The 16,698-nt window shown below is 42.4% G+C and overlaps 1 protein-coding gene across 1 annotated transcript in view; it reads left to right on the forward strand.

The window, feature by feature from the left end:
• Window positions 1-40: 40 nt before the first annotated feature.
• The window catches only part of FNBP1 (formin binding protein 1), a 98,335-nt gene continuing 81,677 nt past the window's right edge, over window positions 41-16,698 (forward strand). The window contains exon 1 of the mRNA XM_027649768.1: window positions 41-199. Coding sequence (XP_027505569.1) covers window positions 176-199 — 24 coding nt within the window. The 5' untranslated portion in view covers window positions 41-175. The remainder of the gene's footprint in view (window positions 200-16,698) is intronic.

Consider the following 16,698-nt stretch of genomic DNA (forward strand, 5'->3'; position numbering starts at 1 on the left):
CCCCCCCCCCCCCCCCCCCCCCCCCGCCCGCCCCGCGCGGCGCCGCTCGGGCCATTTTGCGGCGCGATGAGGCGGGAGCGGCGGTGAGAGCAGCGCCCGTCCCGCCCCGCACGGCTCCTCCGAACGGCGAGGAAGCGCAGCCAGGGCACGGCGAGACCCCTCCCCCGGCGGAGCCATGAGCTGGGGCACGGAGCTGTGGGTGAGTGAGTGAGGGAGTGCGGGGGGAGCGCGGCTGCGCTGCCGCCCCCGGCTCATAACGGTCCGTGCGGGGCCGGTGCGGGGGGACGGGTCCGTGCCCGGCGCTCTCCCCCCCCCGGCCCACCCCGCTCCGCGAACTTTTAACGTGCGGCCACTGCAGGGAAAAATCCCAGCGGGGATTCGGGACTTCTGTTTATTTATTTATTTATTTATTTATTTATTTATTTATTTATTTATTTATTTATTTATTTATTTATGCTGGAGAAATTAAACAATAATAACAATCTAAAGGAAAAAAAAAGCTCCGCAGCACAAAAAATTAAGCGGTGGAGGGAGGCTCGCCCCCGGGGTGGGTTTGGGTTTTGTGTGCGGCTGCTGCGGGAGGCTCCGAGGTGGATCTGTAACGGGGGGTCCGGTTTCAGGAGAGGGAGCTGCAGGGAAGAAAAGCCAGATGATAAAATTTCCTGCCGCTGCTCTTAAGAGGGGGCTTCTCTGCCGCGGACGGAGGTTTTTACGAGTAGACTTTTTTGTGCTGAGTGTAAATAAGCAGGCTTCTAAAGGTGCGGAGGGTTTCGGTGTGTAAAGCTCCTTGATGTTTTTGAAGAGGACCTGGAAAGTAGAAATGGATTTGGTTTACCGGCGGAGCGTTAATGGAAAATATCAAACTGTTAAAGAGGAATGAGAAGGGGGGGTAACAGCGATTTGAAATGGTCCCTCGCTAATCGGAGGAAAGAAGGGAGGGCAGATAAAAGAAGTGCGGGAAGGCAGAAGAGCTGTTACACATATTCAGTCACAAAGAGGACATGCTGCAGCCATGTTTGATGGTGGAGCATGGAGCAAACCTGCTGGTTCGGGGAGGGCTGGTACCCGGGCACGGGAGCCGGGGGACCGGGCTGTCCCCTTCGCGGTGGGACGCGAAACATCTCGGGACAAATCTGTGCTCGGGAGGGAGGGGGAAGAGGAAAACGGAAACGGTGTTTTGAATGGAGAAGTCAAGGATGAGTGGCAGAGGGTCATCTGGGTTGCAAAGCACTGCAGGATTCGCTCCTGTAGTCATCTGTTTGGGGCTGGTAACCGGTGCGAGCTGAGATGAAACCATATCTGAGCTCTTAAACTGTCCCTGTGTAGAAATGGTTATTTTAGACGTGCTAATTGCTGTCCTTTCTGGATGCATTCCTAGCCCGTTCTGGAAGGCGGTTCAGCATCCCGTTTTGCTGTGACATTGGAGTCATGTTGTAGCCAAATCTGGTTAGAACTAGACAGTAAATTAGGGAGCAAATGCTGACTGGGAGAGGTTATTGTGGTATGTTTTTATATGCCATAGAAAGAAAGGTGATACATACTGCTGAAAGAGTGTAGTGATGCTATATTGATTCATCACTATATAAACAGCTCTGCTGCATGGGAATGTTTCTGGGGAAATCTGCAGTTGCCTCCTTTTTCTACATCTTGATGCTTTGGGAGGGGATGAAATAGTTTGAGTGTGATTAGAGTAAGAGGCAAAATAACAATTTTGATATTGGAAAACAAATTCTGAATTCTCAAAAGGAACTCAATTTTTTCTCATTCTTCAAAGTTTCCAAGTGATACTGATTTGTTTGTGTACAAGAACAGTAGTAGAGAGTAATGTTTATAAATAGTTGTTTTTGTTTATGCAATATTTGCAGGTGTGTGCACACAGTCATGTATTTGTCTTCTGCAGCAGTTACAAACTGTTTTTGTAACATTTTTTCCTCTGAAAATTTTGTTTGTGAAATTGGCTTAATCAGCATCAAAGTATCATGCCTCGTGTCTTCAGTGTAGCACTTTGAGAAGTGTAGCAGGTTACTGAGGAAAAGGGCTGGAACAACGGATTAAATTAATCTAGATACAAATTTGGCAGGAGTTGGTCCCTTTTAAATTGGGCAGAGCTTTGAAATCACTGACGGTTTCCAGCGCTCTGGGTATTTAGGCCAAAACAGTGATTTCTCACTTTGCATTCTCCATTTCACGGGCAAAGGAAACCACACAAACAACTTGTATTTAATATATGCCACCTTCTTCTGTTGATCGTGGCATGTTGTTTTTAAACAAAATTAAATTTCCATTTACCTCCAAGCTTAAGTCTTTGTTTTAAGTAGCCACGGAATGGGTTTTTAGGAGCAGGTGTTGTAAGCAGCAAATTCCTGTTCTACATGTGACTGGTATATGGATTGAAGGACTGGAAGTTGAGGCAATAACAGGTGTTTTCAACTGTCGTTTAGAAATTTGCTAGAAAGATCAGCGATGTTTGCTCAGGCTTGACTTGCACCCTCTATCTCTGATCTACCAGGCTGGTTGTGTGTTCGTGATTCACCTCTTTAAATGTAGCAAAGGAGAAGTAAAATCGAGCTTGCTTTTTAGAGCATGTAGGATGCTAATGTGCATGGAGTTATGTAGAATTTCTGTTCGTTCCTGCAGGGGGAAAAAAGCTGGTTGCAGAAAGCCTCATACTTCAGAAGCAATAAAATCCCTTTAGCAATGTGGAAGTTATTCCCAAAACAGGCTTTTAGCCTGTGATGTGAATGTATCTCTCTGCCTCTGGGTTGCAAATCCTATTGCAAAGTTCTTGATATTTCACTCCATTCTGGACTTTGAGTTACATCTCAACATTGTCCCTGTGAGTGTAAATGGACCCATAACTAGAATTATTAGAGGTGCTAACGCAGCACCTGTATGAGGTGGAATGCTTGGGATAATGAGATCACCTGGGGCCTCCCTTCAATCCAGTGTTACAGAACAGAACCTGAAGGTCTCCTGTAACCCTGTGTGAGTTCCCTGCGTGCAGGGCTGCTCTGTGCAGTTTGTCCATCCACCCAAGCCCTGCAGAATTCTTTCTACCTGTTGCTTCAGACATTCGGGAGCTGAGGAGGAAGCGATGGGTGAAGGACAGAATAGCTCTGAACTGTTTTATTTTTCACCCTGGTTGAAGAGTGCATTAAGGGCTAACAGGTGGGAGGGTATAGTAGTTACTTGTTTCATGTCTGATTCTTGAAATTGGCAATATTAATTTAAATAATAACGATTCTTAATGTAAATGGTAAATAAAGGTTATATGTACCAGTATGCAGACCTGACTTGTACCTTCAGTAACTACACTTTGGGGTCAATTGGCTGTAAAAGTATACTTGGATCTCCTTCACCCTTTTTTCTCTCTTGGCTAGTGGGAAAGAACATGGAGCATGGCACACACAGCTATTGTGAAGGGTGCTTTAGCCAGTAAAATCATAGTTGTGTGCCACACTTCCCACCAGTGCTGTTTGGTGTGGTATGAAGCCCTTGAAACAAGTGGAATTACATTGCAAACTAAGCTGAAACTAACCTTGGCTTCTGGGTGCTTGTCTTCTGAGTGGAAGAGGCTGTGGCTTCATGGTTGGAATACTGAAGGGAATGAACCTTGCTGATGATGAGTTTTGGTACAGGATATAGTTGGGGGGAGCTAAGTGTAAATCTGTGGTTAAATGGTCCGGGAAAAACTCTGCCTTTTCTGAATACTGTCACAGCATGGCAAGTGTAAGTGGTCAAGGGGTTAAATGTGGAAAGTTTTACCATTTTGTTAAGAATGTTTCAGTATGAATGTTTCAGAGGTGCACATGCTGTGGGTTTGTTGTTGGGGTTTTTTTTTCCACATTCAGTGTAAAGTTTAAAAAAAGCTTGGGGAGGAAGGTGATTTAATCAAAATTTTCTTTGACCTTTGTGAAAGCTGGGTGGCTGCTAACAGCTGCCACTGTCCTTTCAGCCTGTGAGAAGGTGGATATTCAGTATTTGCAAAGGACTTAATTTGCTGCCCTCATGCAAAGGGGCTCTGTGGGCCAACTCCTCACGGAACCGATACTTTGGGGACCACACCTTTTGCTTGTAGAGTTCCAGTATGCTTTAGTATGCCAAAACATGGATTGTGGATATGGTTGGTTTTGCCTTTTAAAGTTCGTTCCACGTAGGTGCAACTCTGAGAACCTGAAGGCCCCACTTGCTCTCTGTAACTGCTAAATTGTTTCCTCTCTCAGGACTGGCGTCTCTATTTCATCAGCAGAATTTTTGTTTAAACAGCTGTAATCTTGCATTTCTGCAATTTGCTTGAATGCAGCATTGTTATTCAGTAGGGTTTGCAATGTATGGCTGTTGCATATAGAGGTGACTCACATTTGGAAACAGTCTGGAGCACCTGGCTGGCTTTGACCTTGGTGACATTGTAGTAACTGTGCTGTCTGGGCACAGCAGTGAAATGTCATCTTAAACGAAGGCTTTGTTTTCCTCAGCTTGTCCTTTCTAAGAGGATCTGCGGAGCTGGATCTGAGGTTTGATGCATTGCTTCTTGAGCCAACATCTCGTCTTATTGTGTGCACCACTAGTTGGTTGCATACAATAGAAACGGGGTGTGTGTCATCCCACCCGTCCCATTCTCACACCTCCCACAGCCCCCGCCCCCCCAATTCTTCGATTTTGGGTGTTAACTGTGAGTCTCCAACACCGAAATGAAAAGGAGATGGTGCCTGATGGGAGAAGGACACCAGTATTTAGTCTTGCATGATAAGTCACAGGTTAACTCTGATGAGCTGAGAGTTTCCATTATGGGCCGAACCCTCACAGGTGGGTGGATGAATTGTTGGCAGCGTAGACAATCTTCTCCTGTGGTGATGGCAAATGCTTTTCTGAAACGTGTATTTTGTTGTAAATTGGCTGTGAATTGTTGCAACTTATTTGATGTCGTTCAGACAACTCCTAGAGGCGGGGCTGTGTACCGCTGACTCTCTTTTCTTTGTTTCACGGAATCTTGGTTTCTGTTTAGTTAATACTTTTGTGTATTTCAAAGCATCTGAAATTTCAGTCACAAAAAAAAAAAATGCTCCCAGAGTAAGGCAACCTAAAAGCAAATACAGTGAGAGACTGGAGGAAAACAGGCTCAAGTCACTAATAAATGCATTATATTTATAATGTTGGCTTGGTTATCCTAAAGCCCTCAGTAAAAGTTGTACACAGAGTGCTGGAGATGGGCACTTCAAATCAAAATTCGCTTTTTATTACTTATATAGTATTGGTTTGGTGTTCTGTATAGTTATTTGGACAGTTTTGAGGTAGCAAAACTGTCTGCCATTAATATCTCCTTATTTCACAGTGGCTCACTCACTGTTTTAAGTGGTAAGTATATGCAGATTAGCGAGTGAGGAATAGTTTACAGCAGCTGAATCATTACACGGTGTCTGCATTGTGCAGCTCACACCTTCATGTGTTTGCCCAGCACGGGGTGAGATTTTGGGCTGCTGCAGCCTCTTGGTTTGTGCACGGTAAAGTTATTGCCATCATAGTCCTTTTTTTGAGTTTAAGAAGAGATAATTTTTAAACTTTAGGATGATGTGTGGTGTGGGGGCTCCTCTGCTGCTCACAGGAGCTGGTTGGTTGGAGAATGGGGTTATGTGTGAGGTCCCTTAGCACCTGCAGGCACCAGGAGTAGAAGGACTCTCTTCTGGTACCTAAAGGAGTCGCTCAGTCTTAAATGTATGAACGTGTGAGTAATCTCGTTTACAATTCTGCTTTGCTTTAAGAAAGAGGTTTTCTACAATATTGTCTCCAACCTGTTCTTGTATTTCCTACCTATTAATTAAAAAAAATGGGGGATTTACGGTCTTTCAGCGTGAGTCAAGGCTGCAGAATACATGTTTTCCCTTTCAGCCACAGGCTCTTCGCAGTCGTATTGTGGCTGCTCAAGATCCCCCGCTTCCTCGAACCATATGGGGAGGCAGTCAAACATGAGACGATGTTTTTCTGGACTCCTTGCAGCTCATTAGTGTTACTCATGTTGTGAAACATTCTTTTACAGCAGAATTTCAAAAGCTGTAAAACATTCTTTTAAAGCAGAATTTCAAAAGCCGAGTTCCACATGAAGAGTAGGAGCCACTGCTGCACTGTAACTTAATAACCTGCTTCTCATTATTGCCTTTGATTGCTGGACAGGTAACCTGCTAATGAATTTTTGGAAATTCACTTTCATCCTGTTTGAAATAATGTTGCTGAGGTTGGTTACACATTGAATCCAATCCAGCTGTCAAAATCCAATGCTTTGTTGAGTTTCCTTAGTGTTTTTGTAAATATTTTAAAATAACTTCCCCCTTCAATATAATCATACACTTCAAATGAAACTTTTCTTCCTCCTTCCACCCCTACAAACACTGCTTTTCTATTAATTTTTTTGCTTTAACCAGTGAGCTGTGAGAGTTAAAACACTGTTCTCTCTTAGCATGTCGCCGTCTTTGTTATTCTGGTCAATCAATGGCCTTGGCTCTAAAATACAAAACAGTGGAAAAGTACTATATATGTTGTGTGTATGTACAGGATATGATGTTTTTACTTTTTCTAAAGCAGGTGTGGTGGAATAGTTTGGATCCCTTTGGAATTTAACATGATTGTCTTGTCTCCTTGTTGTCCGGCGACAAATTTATTAACGTGGTCAATAATTCCTTTTGGTTCAATTTATTAAGAATGGTTTGTTGGCATAATTAAATAAAATGTTTCTTTTTCCATCTAAAATTTGAAAATACAGGAGATGGGGGTTTCTAGATTACTTACAGCAGAGTTGAAGTGCAAGAATGAAATGCTGCTTGCCTGGTGTTCATTGCTGATCACTGAAGCAGATCATGTTGTAAAGCACGTAAAGAAGCAGTTCTGTTGCAATGTTGTCCTTAATTTATTGGAGGAAGAGTCAACCTAATTGGGAAAACACCCAGAAGAACAACAACAATCCCCCAGCTGCCCTCTGAAACCCAGTAAAGCAATAAAACTTAAAATGGAGTCACTTGGGAACTAATGCCTGGTTTAGAAGGATGGTCCCCAATGAGCTACCAAGTCACCCAGATAGTCCTTAATCCTGAGGAAATCCCATAGTGGATTATTCTTTCTGTAGCTGAAATAAAATAGATTTCTTCCATTAAACACGTGTCACTTGGCCATCTCTTGTTGGGTGTTTTTCAAGTGCTTCTATTTGGTACCTAAAGAGTTTTTAGAAAGCAATTCCTTCAGTTCTGCCCTTGCAGTGGGGCAGGCACGAGTGCTGCTGGCACCATTCACGTGTCTGAAGGGGAAGGGTAGTTTGTAGTGTTTAGACTTACTCCTCTGGGAACAGCAGGTACAATTTCTCTCATAAATAATTCATTTTATAGTTCAAACATTTTACTTTCATTGCACTGAGCCTGTGGATGTGCAGATAAAGGAGTACTACCTATGTGACAGGAGAGGGATCATCTTGTAGAGATCCTGAGAATATACTTTTTCCTAAATGCACTCCTGGAGATTTTGCTCCAATTAACACCAAGCAATTGCTTATTGGGTGCCTTGGACAGTTTTCTCTGTCTCAGCCTCTGAACTGGGAGCTCTTCTTATTGAGAAGGTATTTAACACTTCCTGTTCAAGTTATCTCTTTTCTGCTACTTACATTTTTTTCCACAGTAGTGTGCTCAGGCTGCAGTTTTCTCCTTTCTGCACCCACCTCTTGCTTTTTGTTTCAGATTAGTCAGAATTATTCAGTTACCAGGGCCAGTGTATTGCACATGCTAAACACGATGCCTCTTGGGTTTTGGAAAGCTGCTGTGCTCCCATTCACTGGAGCAAGGGTTTAAAATTTGGCAGACAAAAGCTGTTGAACAGGGTGCTGTTCTTGAGAAAATATTCCCAACTGTAACTCTTTGGAAAAATCCGATTTTGCATGTGCTCTGAGAAGATATTATTGACAAAGTCTTCGTGGGCGCTGGCTACGTTTTGGCCTCGGAGGGGTTTTTGTGGGACAAGGTGATGAGGTCACCCAGGGAATAATTGCAGATGGCTCAGTCTGGTCCTTGCAGGAGAGCAGCCAGACATCCCATGCCATGGCTGCCCAAGGCCAGGGTGGAGCTGGGCAGCCTCTCCTGCTCTCGGGCTCCTTTGTTGGCAGAGGAAGAAGCCGGCTGGAGGACAGCCCTGGAAGAGTGGGATCTGTGTTAAGGAAGAATAGTGGAAGAAAGCAGACTGACAGCTGGGAGGAGAGGGGATGGAAAGCAGGGCTGCACCAAGTCATGCTAAAGGTCCTCCTGACCACCTGTGTACTTTCTTAATGGTAGCAAACCGGTTCTTCTGTTGTTACAGGCTGGTTCTTCTCTTGTTACACTCACCTGAGGGCGAGTGAGGTGCTGTGGTCAGAGAGGAAACTGCCTGATTCAAGAGACTGAAGGTGGGGAAGAAAGAGCAGAAGATCATCCTAAGATCTGGTTACAGACAGTTGGATCTGCTTGTCTAGGAACTGCTCCTGTTCTTGAAGTGCCAAGAATGATGGAGATAGGGTCATTTGAGGAGAGGTAATTGAAGCTGGCAGTTCTGACAGGGGGAGAACCAGGGCGAACTGAACAAAGGAAACAGCAGAAATGAGCTCAGGAGGAGAAAATGAAATTAAACAAAGAAAACAAGGAACCAGTCAGTAACAAGGAAACAGTTTGGATAAAGAGCTTGTAGGGAGAGCAGGGTTGGGCTCTGGGTGGGATTGTGACTTGCTGTCAGACAGGCCATGCAATGGGATTAGTGCATTAGGAAGGACAAGGCAAGAGTTTGATGGGATCAGGAGAAAGTATAGTGGGTGTACAAGGGGAAGGAAGAAGCATGGAGCAAAGGATGAAGATTAGATAAGAAGCAAAGCAGAAAAGTAATGAATAGACCCAGCAGTCCTCTTTTACCTGCTTGGCTGTGTAGCACTGCTGTTTTATGTGGCTTTTTCCACGTAACATTTAAGTATAGTTGACGTACTGGTTTCGATGTGTGTACGTTGATTTCTGTGGTTTCGTTTTGCATCTTTACTCACTGTGGAGGAATATTTGACCACATCCCCCAAATGAGAGCTTTATCCAGAAGTGCGTGCACTGCTGTTTTTCATCCACTTGTTCTGTGCAGAAAGCCTTGAGGAATTGTTTAGCAAATAAGCCTAAAATGTGTTTAGATAATATTTTTTCACTCTGCATTATGCTCTCTTATGCAGAGAGAAATGCTTTAACACTTTTATCTTGTATTTACAAAAAGAAGAAAAATGATTGGCATGAAGCAGTGAGTGAATGGAAGTGTGTTTTCTCAAACAAAAGTTAAATTGGGAAGGGAAATATTTCTTGTGCTCTTGAGGGATGTTGATCTGTCAAATGTGGGTCTTACAGGAGTAGCATTAATTAAGAGTGTGTAACTAAGGTTTTGCTGTAGTAAAAGAAAAACTGGCAGTGGATGGACTGGGAGAGCTGTGATAGAACCCTACATAAATATTTTTTCACCCATCTTGTCTGTCTCTCCCAAATACATCAGTCTGGGATCCTTTTGCTCGTGTGTAGTCACTGGAAAACCCTAAAAATAAAGGGTGAGAGAAAAGGGTTGTATGTGCTGGTCAAGAGCCTTTATTTCCTTACAAGTCTTTGGAGTTGTGAAACATCTGGGTTTCACAGAGGATGCTGTTGGCATGTGTTCATAACTTAACATGCAAAAGCTCAAAAACTGTGTAGCACAGCTTTGCTTCAGTTTTTGGTGTGCAAAAAACTCTTCCTAAGCAAACATTTCTGTCGTGTCTGTATTGGTTAGGGGGTTTCTTTGCTGCTTTGCTCAAAGATGCCATCAGCTGATCTGCTCCATCCTCCCAAGGGACAGCCAGCCAAGGGATCCTGCACTCACAGGTTATTGTTGCATGCTTTACCTGAAACCTAAAAGTGAACCAGCTGACTCTTTAGGTGGTGAGAATGCATCTCACATGACATGTGTGACTCTGTTCCTATTTAAATCAGTGCCCTGGGGATTTACAGCCTTATTTTTGGAATAGGGGGGCTAGCTACTTTCCAGCTCTATTTAAAGATAAAATAAAGTTTATCTGCCTGCGTGGGTGCATGTGGCTTTCTGAGATGCAGTGGAGTGGCCCAGAAAACTGCCCTGGAAGGGTGGCAGGGTGCATCCATGCCTGGTAAAGCACAATATGAACTGTGAGCATCTCCCCACCTCCTCTTCCAGATAAATGTGGGCTGCTTTTTCATTTCTGCATTGTGGCTCTTGCTCTGATTCCTGTCTGTGTCATCCTTATACCTGTATTATGTATGAAATTGCTGAAAGCTCTTTTTCCAGAGGTTCAGTATGATTGACATGAAGCTATCTTGAAATAGGAAAGCTGTAATTGTTGGAAGACAAAAATTTTTACAAGAAATGTGGTATTGTGAAACACATGCACCTAATTTAGGCATCTTTGGAGACTGGGTCTGCAGAGTTGTCACTCTTTGAGAATACTTAGTCTTGAACAGAAAGCTCGTGTATCATAATGCCAGCATTTAATGGTTGAGGGAGCGTGTTGAATTGTTCCACTAACAAAAGCCTTTGCTGAGCTAAACAATACAAATATAAATATTTCACTTGGTTATTAGCAGCTGAGTTGAAGTGCTTGATGGTTGGGAACAGCATGACAAAGTAGTGCACTCCATTCACACAAAGGTCAGAAGACATTTTACATGATATTTATGGGTTCCATGCATACAATTATAGGCATTTGTATTGAATGTTGAATCTATTGTTGGCTCAGCATAGTCATCTTCTGTGGTTTTGCTTGTGGGTTAATCCCTGGGAACCAAAAAAAAAAAAAAAAAAGGAATAGTGGCAGAGGAGCCAAAAGCTGGAATCCACACTTGCAGAGTTGAACTAGTAAAAAATGTCTAAATAATGGAAATTCAGAAACCCTTTTACAATTAGAATGTAAGAATTAAGTACTTTTTTCTTTATTCATGATCCATGGGTGTACAGTGGTGGTTGGGAGTTGCTGGTCAGTGGAGCAGTGTTGATTTCCCTCTGGGGGCAAGGCATCCATCCAACCTTCTCAACAGGGGGTGGGATTGATTCCTTAATCGCAGCAGCAACAATCCATCCTGAAGCTTCCTCAAGGTATTAGGGCTAAATTAAACAGTCTGGGACAAGTGTGTAAGCCCTAATGCACTTCAAGAGGCTTTCCTGAACAGGAGAATTTTGAAAATAATCAGAAGATGAACCCAAAAGTAACAGAGAAAAAAAAGCCACAGGCACAAATCACCCTTAAAAAAGGGGCTGTGATACATTTGCTTTGTGTGGTGCAGTGCTTAATGCTCAGATTCTCTCAGGGAAGAAAAGATTCATGAACTATAGCTCTATTCATGGCATTGCATTTAGAATTTGTTTTTCTCTCCTTTGTGTACGTGTTCCATAGATGTTCCAAAAATAGGTATGGTCACAAATATCAAATTAGTGGAATTAGGCATCTTAAAGCCAGGAAATGCACAATTTTTTTAACAACACTCACTACTGAGGAAATATGGGTTCTTATGCATATTGTATTATGTCTTAATTTTGCAAAATGTTAAGATTGTGTTTACTTGTGTGCATTTGCAGAGTCCACAATGCTGCATGAATTTCTTAGGGATAAAAATGTCACGGTTGCATTCAGGTTTTCTGGAATTTTACTTTTCTTTTACTTTCATTGCCTTGGAAGAGGAATGAAGCATGATGATGACTGAGCTTCAGTCTGTACATTAAGTGCTCACAGGCAAGAATTTAACTATAATGTGTCAGTAGCCTTGTTGGATGTGCTTACTGATTGTTATGGATGTGCAGAAGTACTTAAAAAATAAGTGAGGTAGAATAGATGATACCTCTTCAGTCTCACTCTTAGTTCTCAGCCACTTTGTCTTGGTCCATCTCACTCTGCAGCCCAAGTCAGGTAAGCAGTAATGTTCTTTTTCCAGAATATTGGAATCCTTAAAACGTATGTCCAGAAGGCCTGAGGACTTCAGAAAAGCTGGAATGTTTTAGGGTGACTCTTTGTTAAATCATGTTGGTGAAGACATTCCGAACGTCCCCGATGGAAATTGGCAGGTGGGGTCATCTTAGACCTCTGGCTTCAGAGATGCTCTACCACAACACAGACTTCATTGGTCCTGGTGGCTCATGGTCCACCAGTCTGAGCCATGAATTAGCAGCCAAACCTCTGTTATTTGGGGAGATGGATTTAAACTTCAGGGTTTGTGAAAAACAAACCCTTTATTTTTCCCTTCCTTGGCTGGGAGCAGTTTCCAGTCAACCTTTGGACCAGAGTTGTAGCTTCCAAAAACTATTTTAAGTGGAAGGTATTGTCATTGGAACAGCTGTAGAGCACTGAATGACCTTGTTGTCCTTGCTGTGGGAGGGGATGTTCTTGTCAATTCGTGAGAAATTCTTTCTTTCTCTCCCTTCCCTCTGTGTACGAAGGTAAACACACATTTGTTTTCCTCTTCCCCTCTCTGAATCAGCCTGGTTCAGAGGCCAAACTTGCTTTCCCTGCTTGGCAGATAAAAACATCTAATAGATTCAAGTCAATATCCTCTTTCATATTTTTTAGATGATTCAACTGCTCACGAAGCAACTGGTCTATCCCTGCATTATAAAATAGTTGGGGAGTCATGGGACGTTCAGGGAACTGAGCCCAGAAGCTCCAGTTGCTGTGTGAAGATCAGTAGCTCAGATCCATCCAAGTCAAAGGTTGGACAGAAGGTTCCTGTTTGTTCTTCAAACAAAAGCATTTCTTGTGTGTTTGAGTGCTCTTTAATCCAAGAGACAGAGCTGCAGCCTCATGATGGATGAAAGCTGGAGTAAGCAAAGCCTAGATATGAGGGAGAGGGGGGAAAGGGAGAAGAGGAAGGCTGGCACATTGTTATTTTCAATAATGGGAGTTGATACAGATCAAGGGACTGGTAACACTTCTGTCAGAAGGAGCAGCTGAGTGCTGAGATTGGAGTCTCCAGGTCCACCACAGGCTTTGGGGATCCCTGGTGGTGTCGTGGCAGTGGTGGCCTGACCCTGCTGCAGGAGTCACCTGTCACTGGGGGGGTTTCCTCTCCCGGGGTTTCTGCAGATCCCATGTGTGTCACAGGTCCTGCAGGGAGGTTTAATCTGGGTGACAGCTCTGCACTGCTTGTGATGCTCTTGTGGATGCTTACAGGAGTGACTGAGTCATGTTGGATATGGGAGATGCTCTTATTTCTTGACATTGCTTCCTCGGTAAATGTTTTGGAGCATGACCATTCTGAAGGTTTATTTTCATTGTTCCTTTTCTCTCTAAGGCAGTTCCGTTTACCTAAGAATTGTATTTAAGTCCAAATTTGGAAGATATTTATCCTATATTTTGCATTCCCATTAAAAACCAAATAAAACAAAGACTATTCTTTTTATCTTCATGTCCCAAGATAAAATGTTAATTACTATTGTGTGAATGAGACACTGTTATCTTAATGTCTGAGTTTCAAAATATTTGATTTAAAGTTTGCAAACAATGTCATTTTCTTCAGCTTTGAAAGAAAAGTGTAATGGAATAGAATTACAAAGATGACAAGAAAGCAAATATATGAAAAGCTTTGGGGATTTTATCTGTAGTTAAATTTATTACTTTTGCTTAAATTACAGTCTTTTAATTTTAGAGAAAGGATAAACTCCTGAGATTTGTTTTTACCTTGCCACCACTCTCACTTCTAATACGAAGCCCTTAGGACAAGCTTTGTCTGGCAAAGCACTTGCATTGGTGTAAAATGTTGCTTAAACTATTTATCTTTATTAATGCATCTTATTTTAAAAATTGCTTGTATTTTGTACCATTGTTCAACTAAAACACGTTTTATAAGACTGAACTGTGTTCTTGAGCCCTTTGTGAGTGATTTGAATGCTTCCAGTGCAGATAAGAGCAGAAGCCGTGGGCTTTTTGTTTATGCATCCACTGCATCTCTCTGCATTATGATCTTGGGCTTTTTTTTTTTTTTTTTGAGGTTAATAAGACATTTAGATCACAATGTTTAGTTTAGTAATGCTGACTCTGCTCCCTGAACATCTGTCACTGTGTTTGCTTCAATGCCTGTGCAAGGCAGGGTGATGTTCAGAACCTTTGGTCTCATGGCAGGCACGTGTTTTTTTGAAGCATTTGTTGCAATATGTCCCATTAAGAAATTCTTCTTCCATACATACAGATGCCTTACACCCTTAGTCTTGAGCTCTGGTTAAGTAAATCTTCTCTTTTCTGATATTCTGCAGCATTTTGTTGGGTTTTTTTTGAACATCACGTTATTTTCCACTGTCCCCCCCGCTGCGTCCTGCTTCCCGTGAGTAGATTATTTATTCTTAAAACCCGTTTGTTTTTGCCTCTCTTGCATTACTCATGAGATTTACTCACATCACCAAGTACTTTAGGATTTGCAACGTTTGTTTCCAGAGATGCTGACTGAAGTGCAGTGTGATAACCTCTTGCAGACTTGAGTCAGGAAGTGTTGTGTTGAACAAGGGACTGTGTCGTGTAGGTCACTTGAAGATACCAAGTGCCATAAACCCAGCAAATAACTTACTCTGAGAGACCCAGAGCACTGGGGGGAGATTTGCTGATAGTGACTTGGTAATTTAATAAAATGGCAGGACTTGGGGGGAAAAAAAAAAAAGAGTGTTTTGAGGTGATGAGTTTTCCCAGTTGCATTTGGTCTGATGAACTGTAATATCCAGACATCTCTTCCACAAAAATAAAAACTTACCCCTTAATATGTTCCACTTTGGAAGATATTGTCTAATACTATTTCAGTCCAGTAAGAAATGAATTGGAAGTGCATCTAGCAAGACTTCTGAGGAATGCCTCAGTGTCATTTACATAATGCCAATCCTTGTAGCACTTGGGCTTTCATTTAATAAGTGCATTGCTTAAAGTATTACACTGTGGCAGAAGTCCCACTTTTTCTTTTTTTTAATTTAAATTTTTATTTATTTCATGAACCTTGAGGTGATTGTCAGCATTTGTTGCTGGAGATCCCACCCTCCTCGTGCTAGGTAGGTACTGCACAGTCCAGGCACTGATGGCCCCTGTCTTGCAGATTTTGTGATATGAATTAAAGACAAGCAAGATGGAAAGGATGGAGCACAAGTCACACAAGGATATAAAAATTGCACACAGCTCTCAAACCTCTCTCATCTCATGACTCTTCTGGTCTGGGCTAAAACACAGTAATTTCTCTTGTGCCCACGTTTGTTATGAAAGTTCTTACGTGTTGTGAAATTGTAACTACTTAATAGTTACTGTGCTCTGGGACAGTCTTAAAAGTAGAATAGAGATCATCTATTTTATTGTATCTTCTTACATTGCAAATCAATATACTATGCTGATAGACACCCAAAATAAATTGCACTAGAATTACAGTGTTCCCTGGATGCTATGAAAAGTCTGTGTGTATGACAGGCACATTTCAAAGAATTGGTTTTTTTCAGTGTGCTAATTAATTCCCTTCAAATAAATAGTAATGCAAAAAAAAATGAAATGCAACATCAATATTTAATGGTATCTGCTTAAAACTCTCCCGGTCTAGACTTCTGAAGTTGTGTGTGGGTGATATTCACACATCCCTGATAAAGGGAGGATGGAATGTGTGTGTTTTCTTTTCATTCAAGGAGTGAATTACTCCTTAAAAATGGAATTATGAGGTGCCCTACATGGTCTTGCTCAAAAATAATGTAGAAGCAACTTCATCTCTCTGTGGAGGCCGTTGCTGTGTGAATCCTCTGGATGCTCCCAGAAGGGGAGGTTGTTTCCTGAATGGAGCAAGCTGGTGTCTCCACCTTGCAGGCTCATCCAGTGTGCTAAAGTAATTTTGAAAGTGGGCTGTAATTTCTCTCTTGCTGCAGGAGGAAACAGTGAGCCCAAGTGACCGACATCTTATTCTGCACATCACACTGTTTCCTGTTCCTCTGCTGAGCAGAGCAGTGACGAGCTGACCTAAATTTATGGTTCTCTTGCGAGATGTCAGTCAGCTCTCTTGAGCTGTTTGCTGCAGTATTTTCATCTGTGAACTGTATTTGTTATTATTGTTGTGTTATCAGCTGCTGATGTTAAAGGGAGAATCATTCTTCCTTTAGAGAAGTGAATTTGTAATCCATTTCCATACAGTTTTGTGGGCAAGGTTTATTCCACACAGACGTGCAGAGTTGGGGAATCCATTACTTTCTGGGCAAACACTTGTTAAATTTCTTCCCACAACAGTGGTAGAGAAGAGCAGCACTCTGCTTTGCCATCCTCTTTTTATACTTCATGGTTTGTTATTGCTGTGTTAGGAAAACACAAGTAGCAGGCTGTAATGTAAGCATTCCCTCTGTTTATTTGTTGGTGGTGGTGTGGTAGCCTTCTACTTGATCTTGCAGGAACGTGAGAAGAGGGGAAATCAGGATCACATATCTTTAGTTCCAGACACAAAATTCCACCCCATGTGCTCTGCGTGCAGCACACTTGTCTATGCCATAGTCTTAATAAAGCAAAGAATTAAGAAATATTGCTCTAAAACACGCTGTGTCACCACAGTGACCCAAACTTAACCAGGATCTCTCAGTTACGAAGATTTTAATAACATTTAACCACGGTTTGTGTTAGTCCTTTGACTAATAACATCACGCTGCATGTGGTGTGGTGGTCTTGGTTTTGTTTGTCTTTGAGAC

Source organism: Corapipo altera, unplaced genomic scaffold (genome assembly GCF_003945725.1).
Source record: "Corapipo altera isolate COAL_440 unplaced genomic scaffold, ASM394572v1 268, whole genome shotgun sequence".
In the NCBI taxonomy this organism is placed as follows: Eukaryota; Metazoa; Chordata; class Aves; order Passeriformes; family Pipridae; genus Corapipo; species Corapipo altera.